This window comes from Apteryx mantelli, chromosome 4, assembly GCF_036417845.1.
Source record: "Apteryx mantelli isolate bAptMan1 chromosome 4, bAptMan1.hap1, whole genome shotgun sequence".
NCBI classification, from domain to species: Eukaryota; Metazoa; Chordata; class Aves; order Apterygiformes; family Apterygidae; genus Apteryx; species Apteryx mantelli.
This window is the reverse complement of record NC_089981.1, coordinates 59,587,422-59,600,200: the sequence shown is the minus strand read 5'-3', so window position 1 is coordinate 59,600,200 and position 12,779 is coordinate 59,587,422. Positions and strand designations below refer to the sequence as shown.

At 38.1% G+C, this 12,779-nt stretch overlaps 1 protein-coding gene across 12 annotated transcripts in view; it reads left to right on the top strand.

Annotated features, from left to right (window-relative positions):
• Positions 1–12,779, top strand: part of HEATR5A (HEAT repeat containing 5A) — an 81,260-nt gene that overhangs the window by 60,352 nt on the left and 8,129 nt on the right. For 10 of the 12 annotated variants that reach the window (XM_067296701.1, XM_067296700.1, XM_067296702.1 and 7 more), the window contains 5 exons: positions 2,059–2,293; positions 2,726–2,974; positions 6,095–6,222; positions 9,267–9,414; positions 10,152–10,424. In XM_067296701.1, coding sequence (XP_067152802.1) covers positions 2,059–2,293; positions 2,726–2,974; positions 6,095–6,222; positions 9,267–9,414; positions 10,152–10,424 — 1,033 coding nt within the window. Of the gene's footprint in view, positions 1–2,058; positions 2,294–2,725; positions 2,975–6,094; positions 6,223–9,266; positions 9,415–10,151; positions 10,425–12,459; positions 12,533–12,779 lie in introns of all 12 variants that reach the window. The other 2 variants (XM_067296708.1, XM_067296699.1) reach the window with 2 other exon arrangements.

The window sequence follows — 12,779 nt, the reverse complement described above, 5'->3', positions numbered from 1 at the left end:
TATGGAGTAAATATTTTTAATGATACATGGCTATTAATCCTATCGCTGGTCAGAAGCTGAGGCAAAATTCAGGCTATATATGAGGCACAATTTTAAGAACTGAAGATGTGTGAATTACTCTAATCTATAATTAAGATCACTAGAAATCTTAAAAGCAAAACCATATAATTTTCTACTGGATCTCAGATATGAAAAGCTATGATGAGGGAAATTAGGGACAAGCTTTTGTGACCTGTAATTTACAAATATTTCACTTAAGTCCTAGGTGGTTCCTCCTGACTTAAGATCTTACATGTTTCTTGTTTCCAGAATTTGAAGGGTTATACACTTAAGGATTTTTTTTAAAAGCAACATTAGTTTGGGAGAGTGAGCCTCAGTCAGATTTCATGCAAGTGGAATAAGAATCAAGACAGAAATTCTGAGTTAAAATTACTGAGATCACAAAAATTAGTTTGTGTAAAGAACACTTTGTTAATATAACCCAGTTTCAGTCTGTGGTATCCAAATTTATGTCATTTTTACTTGTTAAGTAAAGGCTTGTCTTTGGACACACTTCTCTTGTAATATTTTAACAAGATTTCAAGAAATGGCTCACTTGAATGTACACTGAGGAATACTGTCAGACTTCTGACTGTAGTCATGAATGTGATCATCGCTACTTTTATACTTCCTGTGCGTATTGAACTAAACTCAAGTAAACACAAGTAAATCTGAATGTCTGTTGTCTCAGGCTCTTCCCAGTATCCCAGTCTGAAGGAGCTGACTATGAAGCTGTCTGGTCTCTGCCCCTCTCCTTCCTTTCATCAGAGACAGTCCTATTCTAGTCCAGACTAGAATAAAATTAATATTTTGTCAGCATTAAAAAGAAAGAAGTAAATAGAATGACCTCACTAATTCACAGGTATAATATCATGAGTGATATCCTTGGATAAATAGTGGAATCATTGATTAAAGGGCTTGATGGAGAAATAATTGTAGGATTATACAACTACAGGTTTGCATAGGCTTATCTAAAATAGATCTCATCAAACTAACTTTCAGGAGTACGGGCAGTGTTTGTTAAATACTTAGATTTGAGTGAGATGACTTGAGCCTGCATAATACAATATGATAAAATGATTGAAACTGGTCTCAATAGGTTCCACCAGGCATCTCATAATTCTCAGAATGTAACTATAAAAATTGATTTGTCTTTTGGAGGACATGTACCTATCAGACTTGTTCTCGACTCTGTTGAGTTTAACATTTTTACTAGTGACCTGGAAAAAAATGTAGAAATCATTACTGCAGGAAAGGGATACTTATAAAGCTAAATTTAACTTAGTTGAACTGGTCTCCTATGTCTCCTCTACAGTTGAGCAGGAGAGCTTCTCTCCAGGGGCATTGCACAGAGGCTAAACTAAGCTGTTGATCTGAAACATTCCCTAGCCTATCTTTTTCAATTAACTAAAAGAGGCATCTAGGGAAATCAGCCTTCTCAGACTGAAGTTAACCTTTTGATGATAACTCTCAAAGCCTGCAAATGATGCAAGATTGTCCTCTTCATTATTTACTGCTAACAGAGAGTAATAACAGACATTTGAGAAGTTGGTTGCAATTGTGATATGTGATTTCATTGAAAGGAGCTTAAGGAATGATTTTACAATGGTTTCATGATTACAGGTATATTAGAGTCATCAGGATCACGATTACAGGTATATTATTTGATAATAGGTTCTTCAGTCCAGTGGCTAAAACTATAGAAGGGTTTGGTGGTTGGGAGCTGAAGCTGGACGAGCAATACATACTTTTTCAAGAGCAAGGAAATTAACTGGAGCTACATTTAAGAATTTTAGTAGGCTTTCCTTTTTTTCAGACTCTTACATCAAGATTTGGTGGGTGAGGGAATTCCGAAGGTTTAGAAAATAAGTGCTTGCTTAGCCATGCCTACTGGAAGTAGGAATAAATTCTAGGAAACCATAGGCCTGCTAAACAAGCAGTCATACTTGTGATCACGGTAGCTTTCCAAGTGTCAATGTTTGTGAATCTCTTTCTCTTTTTCTCCAAATATTTAAACAGGTTTACATAGTTGCAGTTGAAAAGCAAAAAAATCTAAGTGATGCACACAATCACTTGTTGAAAATTGCAAACTCTACAGAAGAAAGCTACAGAGATACAGCGTCTTCAGCCAGTGGACTCCTAGACTTAGTTCAGGCAGATCTTGGAACTCTGAGCAAGCTCTGGCTTGCTGCACTTCAGGATTTTGCTCTCTTAACTTTGCCTTCAGAATATGCATCTCAATTACCTGCTGAAGGTAGGAAGGCAAATAAATTGTATTTTCATGGATCACTTATAAGTACTTGTCATAATATCCTAGCTAACTTGAGCTAGATCACAGTAAGATGTAAATTATACAGTGAATAGGGCACATACTTGTGTACCTATTAAAAGATAATGACTGCTTTTGAGAACAGATTTCACTGGTAGGAAAATAGCGTTTGTTTGGTAATTTTGTCTGTTTTAGATTTTTATGGTTAAAAAAAGGAAAAGATAATTGCATTGTATTCTGTCCAAATAAAATGTCCTCATTAGCCTGAATTTTAATATTGCACACTTTTTAGAAAAAGTCATAAAATATGGTAAACGTCATTCCAGTAAGAAGATGAATCTCAGTTCTCTAAGAATGAGAAATTATTGTCGCTGGAAATAAATCACATCCTTGAAACTGAAAATTCTCTTCTTGTAGGTGGTACATTTTATACAGCAGAGACAATCGAAAATGCCAGACCTCATTACTACAACTCCTGGGCACTAATACTTTATGCTACAGCATTATGGCTTACAAGCACAGGTTTCATCATTGTTGATCCAGATGAAGGAGTTACTAATCTCTCTAGGCCTGTCACCCCAACTACAATGTGTCAAGATTCTTCTTCCAGACCCTTGGTGAAATCTCCTGAGGATGTGAATACTGACAGATTTCATCTTATCTTGGGTAAGTGAGTGCCTAATCTGTCTAGATGCTGTAAGCCAAAAAGTCATTTTAATAGCTACAAACCTGTTGCAAAGAAATATTTAATTGTCCATGCCTGCCTGCATTGTTGAATATTGAATCACAGAATCACAGAATCACAGAATCACTGAGGTTGGAAGGGACCTCTGGAGATCATCTAGTCCAACCCCCCTGCTCAAGCAGGGTCACCTAGAGCATATTGCACAGGATTGCATCCAGGCGCATTTTGAATATCTCCAGAGAAGGAGACTCCACCACCTCTCGGGGCAACCTGTTCCAGTGCTCTGTCACCCTCACAGTGAAAAAGTTTTTCCTCATGTTAAGATGGAAGTGTCTGTGTTTCAGTTTGTGCCCGTTGCCTCGTGTCCTGTCGCTAGGCACCACTGAAAAGAGTCTGGCCCCATCCTCTCGACACCCTCCCTTCAGATACTTGTACACATTGATAAGATCTCCTCTCAGCCTTCTCTTCTCCAAGCTAAACAGGCCAAGCTCTCTCAGCCTTTCCTCATAAGAGAGATGCTCCAGTCCCCTAATCATCTTTGTGGCCCTTCGCTGGACTTGCTCCAGTAGTGCCACATCCCTCTTGTACTGGGGAGCCCAGAACTGGACACACTACTCCAGATGTGGCCTCACCAGGGCTGAGTAGAGGGGGAGAATCACCTCCCTCGACCTGCTGGCAACACTCTTTCTGATGCAGCCCAGGATACCATTGGCCTTCTTGGCCACAAGGGCACATTGCTGCCTCATACTTAACTTGGTGTCCACCAGCACTCCCAGGTCCTTCTCAGCAGAGCTGCTTTCCAGCAGGTCAACCCCCAACCTGTACTGGTGCATGGGGTTATTCCTCCCCAGGTGCAGGACCCTGCACTTCCCTTTGTTGAATTTCATGAGGTTCCTCTCTGCCCACCTCTCCAGCCTGTCCAAGTCTCTTTGAATGGCAGCACAGCCCTCTGGCGTATCGGCCACTCCTCCCAGTTTTGTATCGTCAGCAAACTTGCTGAGGGTGCACTCTGTGCCTTCATCCAGGTCATTGATGAAGAAGTTGAACAAGACTGGACCCAGGACTGACCCCTGGGGGACACCGCTAGCTACAGGCCTCCAACTAGACTCTGTGCCACTGAGCACAACTCTCTGAGCTCTGCCATTCAGCCAGTTCTCAATCCACCTCACTGTCCACTCATCTAACCCACACTTCCTGAGCTTGTCTATGAGGATGCTATGGGAGACAGTGTCAAAAGCCTTGCTGAAGTCTAGGTAGACAACATCCACTGCTCTCCCCTCATCTACCCAGCCAGTCATTCCATCATAGAAGGCTATCAGATTGGTTAGGCATGATTTCCCCTTGGTGAAGCCATGCTGACTACTCCTGATCACCTTCTTTTCCTCCACATGCGTGGAGATGGCTTCCAGGATGAGCTGCTCCATCACCTTTCCAGGGATGGAGGTGAGGCTGACTGGCCTGTAGTTCCCTGGGTCCTCCTTCTTGCCCTTTTTAAAGACTGGGGTGACATTGGCTTTCTTCCAGTCCTCGGGCACCTCTCCTGTTCTCCATGACCTTTCAAAGATGATGGAGAGTGGCTTAGCAATAATGTCCGCCAGCTCCCTCAGCACTCGTGGGTGCATCCCATCAGGGCCCATGGATTTGTGGGTGTCAAGTTTGCTTAAATGATCTCTAACCCACTCCTCCTCCACCAAGGGAAAGTCTTCCTCTCTCCAGACTTTCTCTCTTGCCTCCAGGGTCTGGGGTTCTCTTTGAAAAACATATGTCCAGAAGAATTTTAAGTCCTAATGACAAAATTGTGTGTTTTCCCAACTGTGGTTAAAAAAACAAAACAGTGTGAGCTAAGTGTTTCAATTTACTGCTAAGCTCATAAACATGCAAGTTCAGGCATGGATTTGATCTTGGTTGTAGCACTACAATTACAGAGTGCTTCACTGAAGTACACTGTTTCACATAAAGCTTTGTTCAAGCTTCCTTTACTGCAGACTAATCAGACAGTTGAATTTGGTCCTAATTCTCTAAATTTACACACTGTAGGCATTCCTGGTTATATTTTTTTCCTTTGGTCTCTCTTTTGTATCCTTGTTTTGTTCTCTCTTTTTGAAATGAATTTGTATGACCCAAATGCATATGGCTTCTCTTTTGAATCCCAGAATCTCCTTCTCCCTGTATAGAGCCAGCTTCCCTTTGAACTTTGTTGCTCTCAGTGAAAAGTGGACCTCTGAGACATAAGGCACTTATTTTCCTTGCTTCTTATGCTACTTTGTTAGTGCTTTAATTTTTATACACTTTACCAGCGACACATGCCTTCTTTATTCTGCTTCTGAATTTGTTTCACTTTATACAGAGAAACCTGAAGTACTTTAACCACAGACATTTTCTGTAGTACAGCAGTTTTTTAATGTACATTGATTAGTATCCCAGGTCATCACACATTGTGGAACATACATCTGTATAACTGGGATGAGAATATGGCTCACAGTTTACAAGAAGTTTCTCTTCAACAGTGTAGAATATCATTTGAAGAGTCCTGAAACCTCAGAAAGAAGCAATTGTTTTTATCTGATCTAGGATTTGCAAGCATTGGGTTCATGTAATATATTTTTAGCTGGTGATGCAGTTGTGGTAAGCATATGGTTAGCTGCAGTCTTTTGGATTTTTGTGAAATGAGAAGACAAAGCCTCGGTCTTTGAGTCTGTGAGCTATTATTACTTTCCCTGTCATTTCATCCTATTACATAAATCAGTTTGGTTAGGCAAGTATTCTGCTATGTACTTAGTATGAATTGCCACCTATACATTGGACCTAGAGCTCACTGTTTTACTCAGAAATTGCTTGTGTTTTTTTGATTGTTTGTTTGGTTGGTTTGGTTTTTTTTGGTAGTAGCTGGTTATAATCATGTCTTATACTGCCTAGAAGCAGAAGTCCTTTCCTTGTTTTGGTGGAAATAGGGCTCTTGCTCCAAATATTAGCAACAGAAGATCAATTCACTGGTGCAAATGCTATTTCCATGTTCAACATAGTTAGATTACTTAGCTCGATTTACAAAATTATTTTTTAAAATTTCAAGAGAGTTTTTTTTTTTTTCCTGATGTTTACAGGAATTACTGTGGAATCTCTTTGCTCTCCTCGATCAGATGCAGCAATGGAGAACATTATCGCCTGCTTACGTGCTCTACAAGCACTCTTCGAAGTTCCGTGGCCAAGGTCTAAAATAGGTGGTGATCAGGTAACAGTGATCAAAAGCCCCAAACTGAATTTCAGAGATTTGGGAAGAGGCTTCCTGTCTCTTAGACCACTGAAGCCCATAAGGATTTTCACTTGCTGTCCTGTGGCACTGGGCAAGACCAGGACAGTCTTCCCCAAACCACCTTTTCCATTCAATGACTAAACAGCAGGCTGCTGTGATAAATTGTTTAGAGAAAGTGAATGTGATTTATTCTTTGGTAACGAGTTTCATATCCAATTATCAGTTTCTCTCCATCAAAAACAGTCCTGTTTATTATAGAGGAACATTATGTGGTCTGCTCATGGCATGGAAAAGCTTGTCTTATGTGTATTCCATTCTGTCGTCAATCTGTCTTAAGTATAATCTTTGCTTATTTGTAGCATGTGTGCTTTATGCCTGTTATATATCAGATGAAAATATTTTTGTTTTGTGTATATTTGGTGATATTTGTGATTTATAAACATAATTGAGATAAGACTCCATGAAAATTTGTTTGAAAAAGGAGCTTAAGGAGATATAAATGAAAACAGAACTAAGACTTTTCTGGCATAACTAAAGTCTTCTACTTTCCAATTCCCTATTTAAAACAAGCAAATACTTGAATTTTAGATTCAGAATCATATTTCATATGCAAAGCTGTCTTGCTCTTATTTTCATTAGTTCTAATCATTCAGAATTTGTACATGTATTATTTAATTTGTATTACGTATATATCTGTATTTAAGTAATGTCAGTTTCAGTAATGTTTTAGTTTCGCTGTTTCACTAATTCATTAGTTCCAGTAATGTTTTGGTTTCATTAATCAAACCATGTTTAATGTTTAATGGAATGTTTACATTCCATTTTTATGATTAACTTCAACAGTTCAAAAATTAAATATTATGAGGAAAAGAATGTTGTTGATGCAACTCTTGAAAAACTTTTAAGAATTACTCAGAAATTTCAGAAACAGATAATTTGGTGTTCAAATTAAATCTTCAGTGCATGTGAAAGCTCATTGCCTTTGTGTAACAATAAATAGGATTCTTTAGTTTTCAGAATTAGATGAAGGGGAGGAGACTTTCCAACAGAGTGACAGCAAATATACATTTTTTAAATTACTATCCCACCAAATACAATCAATATAAAAGTCACTTTGCAGCATTGAGCGCTTGCCTATCTGAAAATGAAAAATGCAATAAATATATAAAAAGTGAGGGAATCCTAATAATTTTAAGTTGTTCCTGGGCAAATATCTGCAGTGAGATAGCTTATTCTAGTATGATAAAGTACACATTTCTGACAGTTCTCTCTCTGTTTTGTATTTAGAGATTTGTTATCTGAATATTTCTGAGGATGACCTGTGAACACTGATCTGGTCATGAGGCAGGCTATGCAATTGTTTTGAAGATAGTGGGTAAAGAAGTTGAACTGTGACTCTTGAAAGAAAAGGCAGGAGTGGTCGCTTTGAAGCTTCAGTGTATATACCTAGAGTCTCAAACTGAGGGAGGCAGAATTCATCACATATTATGCTCTCTATATGTTTAGTCAGTTAATAGAATATTGGGAAAGTATTAAATCTCTTATGCTTGTTAAAGGCTATCAAGGGAAATACTCATAAGTACAAAAAGCAGCATATGGAAGAAAGCAGAAAGGGGCTTATTTAAAACTTTAAAAGTGGGCAGTTGAATTCAGCATGCTGTATCAATTGGAGGTAGGAGTTTATAGGTTGAGGATAGTGAAGGAAGGGGAATTACGGGGTAGGTAAAGCCATCAACGACTTCAAAAGTGAGGTCAAGCAGCTTATGTTTAAAGCATTGTAGAATAAAAGGGAAAAACGGCATGAATGCTCAATGAAAACAGTGATATAGGGATATGGGAGCGTGCATGTAAGCTGGGCATGACTGCAAGGCCAAAGAAAAAAGCTTCTGGAGCAACAGTGATGGGAGATGTCAGATACATAGTGATGTTCTGAAGATTGCAAAAGCAGCATCTTATAGATTATTTCTGCATAACATCTGTAAGACAAAACCCTGCATATGAGGACCTAAATAAAAGTTTGAGTCAAAGATTATATCCAGATTACAAACCTGACTGACAGGCCAGGTGCAGGTGCTGTCGACAAATTCAGGGAAGAAGTTTTTGAAAAGAATTAGGTAGAAAGAGCTCTTTTTCTCAATTTGAACTTGACATCCTTATGGAGAAGTCAGAATTAAGGCATAATTTTAGTTTGGACGCTATCCCTACTGTCTACTGTATAGCCAGGAATCTTCAACACAGAAGCAGTAGGTGAATTATATGCTTTACCAAGATCTAAAGTTGTAGTGGGAGGAGAGAAAAAGAGCACAATGCATAACCTGTGTTGATGGTGAGGGGTAAAGAAGCCAAGATTATTCAGGAAGGGCTAATTATCTAATTACCTGAGAGCCAGGTAAAGACAGAATTCCAGAAAATAAAGATGACAGTTTCAAGAAATGTATCATTAGTTGTGGTGGAATGGCTAACAATTCAGAGATGGTGTTGTGGCTCCAGATGCAGCGAAAACGAGGTTACTAGGGATTTCAGCAAGAACGGTTTTGGTGTGCAATGGAAGCTGGTTTAGGGAGAGTCTGGGAGAGAACTGGAGTTTAAGACAGTGACTGTAAACAATAGAGGGTTTAAGTGCCATGTTGTTAACACTTCTGAACTTGACTTATGGGAAAGGATGACAACCATTAGAAAAAGCTCTATTATGGGACTTCTCAGCAGTGAGGAAGAGGAGAATGCATATTCCTGGTATTTTCTCTCTCTCTCTCTCTTTTTTTTTTTTTTTTAAGAGAAGATTCTACTTTTTTTGGTTTTGTAAATTACTGTCATTACTATTTTGTAGAGAGTTTTGAGCAGGATCGCCTGTTTCTAGGAGCTAGTATCTAAGGAAAATACTCTTGTGATCATATCAACAGTACTGTGCTCCTTAGTGAGACTGAGTGTTGGTTTTAACAAATATTAATAATTTGGCTGAGAGTGCCTGTTTCTAAAATTTCTGCATCCAAAAGGGGATATATTAAGCATTTTTCTTACTGTAGGAGCTGGGTGTAGAGCTGTTGAATGTTTTGCATCGACTGATACTGACCAGAGAATCACCTGATATTCAGCTTGCTGCCCTTGAAGTGGTTCGGCTGATTCTTTTTGCAGCTCAGGAACATGTGAAAGAAAAACGCAGAAGTGCGGAAGGTACAATAATGTACAAGATGCTGAATATTTCTTATTAGGGTTAAGGCAATTCTTTCTTGGAAAACTGCATTTTTGAAGGTGATATTCCAAAGTGCTTCTTAACCTGAGTGTTTCACAGCTGGTCACTAATTGTGGTTTACATATTTTCCAGGTGCCTGACTTCAGAAATTGGGGTGGTATCATAGATAGCAGGTGGTTTTGGAGGTGACTGGAGGGTATGAACAGAGGAGAAAGTCAATACAGGAAAACTGGAGAAACTGCAGTGGGCAGAGCCTTGCACAGTGTCAGGAAGGGAGGAAGCCTAGGGGAAAAAAAGGGATCAATATCAACAGAGCAACAAAGAGAGTCAGCGCACACAGTTGTTGCAAGCCAGGCTCCACTAATTCCTCTGACTGTAACTTCCAAACGTTCTTTTCCTAAAAGAACCAAAAAAAATGTGGAAAAAAAACAAAACAATACTTACATCAAGTGAAATCATATTGGCATGGTTCCTCAGCAAGTTTTAAGTGTAAATCTATTGCAAACACTTTTGCCCTGTGACAGTCAGTGCATAGGTTTCTCATTCAGAAGGTTGGGTGTCAGCCAGTAGAACTGGGAACGCTCTGTGGTTGTGTGTGTGCGCACACATATATGTGTCAAGATTATCATCTGATGGTGAAACAGTTCTAAGAAGTAAACTTTTTGGAAGCAAAGTACAATTTGTAGATTTATATTCCATGTCATCTTTTTTGTTGTAGTTGATGATGGTGCTGCAGAAAAGGAAACATTACCAGAATTTGGAGAAGGCAAAGATACAGGAGGACTGGTGCCTGGGAAATCATTAGTCTTCGCAACACTAGAGTTGTGTGTTTGTATTCTTGTCAGACAGCTTCCCCAGCTCAACCCTAAATTAACTTGTAGCCCTGCAGTTCAGTCTGGAAAACATCTGTTACTGTCAGAGGATGGAAGTAGGCTGGTATCAGCAGCGTTAGTTATTCTCTCTGATGTTCCTGCGATCTGTTCTCCTGAAGGTATGCTATTTCATCACAAGGAAAGACTAAATGAAAAAATATGGGGCTGTTCCGAGTCCCTTGTTACTACCTAATTTTCTCAGCTGGAGAAATCTGACAGAAAGTTTTGTTGATTTGCTTGTGACAATTTTCTGTTCTAATTACTTTTGTTACTGTCAGATTATAAAACAAATCACTGAAGCAATTGAAAGAGTAGTTTTTCTTTTCCTCCCACATGTAGCAGTGCAATTAACAGACTAATTTTGTACAGAAAAGTATACAATAGCTACATGCTTCTATTCTACTTGAATCTTCTATCTGGGAATTTATAACGCAGCCATAAATTGAAATCAAAAGGCAAAGGTGTCGTGTTACCTTTCAATAAAACCCATCATTTGAACATTTGATCATTTGAACCCATTGTAGAGAGTTAAAGCTGATTTCTCAAATATTTGACTTTCACCTCTTTGACATGTTTCATTTTGGATGCACTCCAAATTCTGTTAAGGGTTTCATTGCTGTTGTTGTTTTTTAAAAAATATATTTATGATTTTTCAGTATTTCATACAGCCATACCCTATAGACTATTTCTGCCTTACTCCTCTTTTCCCACCTTAGGTATCTGTGTTATGCCTTGGGCAAATCTTTGCATTTACTAGCTATGGCAATTTCTTCTTTTTTCTTGCATTTGTGCTCCATCACAGTATTCTTCTATCATGGTTGTCAAGCTTCAGCTTTAGGAGACAGTATACTCCAAGTGGAATAGTTGACAGCTCTTGCTATCATTGCAGGGGGATGATATGATTTTTTTTTTTCTATCTGCAGCCCATTATTTATCAGTTCAAAGCAAAAGGAAACAGACATAGCATCACTTGGTTCTGAGGGCAGCTATCTTGTAAGAAAAATTATCTATGATTTTTTTTTTCTCCCTTTAGTTCTTGTTGTCTTCAGCGGTTCAAGTTATTCCACAAACCAACAGCTTTCAGGATCAGACCAGATGAAATGTTTACGCTAGAGAACTTAAGCATTCAAGTCAGGTGACTAAAATGAGCGTAAGCTTGCTATATAGTCAGTTGGATAAGGAAGCATCTCCAAAGGCGACTCAGATCATCAAAGAGAAGAGATTGCCTATATGGAATTGCATCAATTTTTTCCTTTAATAGGAAAATGAAGTTATAGTCCTGTGAATACCATTTCTCTTACTTTAGGCACCTGTTATGATGCTTATGCATAATAAAATTTGCTAATAAATGATGTTCATGAACGGTATTTCCTACTGAATTCAAACAGTCAATTTTCACACACTTGACTGTTTAAAATATAAGATAAAGATCCTGAGGTTCAAGAGATATTTACATGTAGCTCAGAGGCCCTCATTATTCAACAGATCTCTTAAGACCATAATACAAATATATATTAAACCTCAAACATAAGCATTTTGCTGAATAAGGAAGGACTTAAGCATATTAAATCACATGCTAAACTCTGTGCTTTGCTGAACCAGAATTTAAGTTAGGAGGAACATATATGTATGCAGGATTTTAGACTGTCTCCAATATGTGTAGGATTCTGTATTACTATTATATTCAAAGGCATAAGAATATGCAAAACTGCTATACCAAGTTATTCCTGGTATTTTTATAAACAGTATCTTGTTCTGGCATCTCAACTACCAGATGCTCAGGGACAGATGAAGAATTGTTAAGTAGACTGTGGGATCATCTGCTTCTCTTCTTAGGTCTCCTCTTTTCCAAAATATTTGTTAGACTTGCTATTATAATCCTAGGTGTTCCTGTTACCTGTTTGCATTCTGAGAGTCTCTTGTTAATCTTGCTAAATTCTTTACTTTAGTGGCTTCCTGGAACAATGAGATCCTTGCCTAATTACACGTCATGTGGGAGAAGTATTTCTTCTTACTGGTTTTGAAATTACTACCTGTTAATTTCTTTCACAATATTTTTATTGTTGCAAAACATACTCAGATGCTCATAATTCATTTTCCACCATTCAGTAGTTTGTATACTTTAATAATTTCTCATCTCTTAATGCTCCACAGTGCTTCTGGTCTTTGTTGTTGCCTTTCTCTGAATCTCAAGTAATTACACACTTCATGTAATAAAACCATCAAGGTAAAAATATGTATTTTTTTTTTATTTAAAAGAGGAAAAAGTTTAACATCACTTAAGCAGTCTGGCTCCATGTTTGCTATTGCAAGTCACATGATATTTGAAACTTTTCTTCAAATTACCAGTGTTTCCATTCACACAGGTAATTAAAAATGATAAATTATAAATAAAAAAGAGAACCCAAGAAAAGTGCTTCAATTTTTTTAATGTCAAAGGTGCCTGGATTTTTTTCACTTCTGTGATACTCATT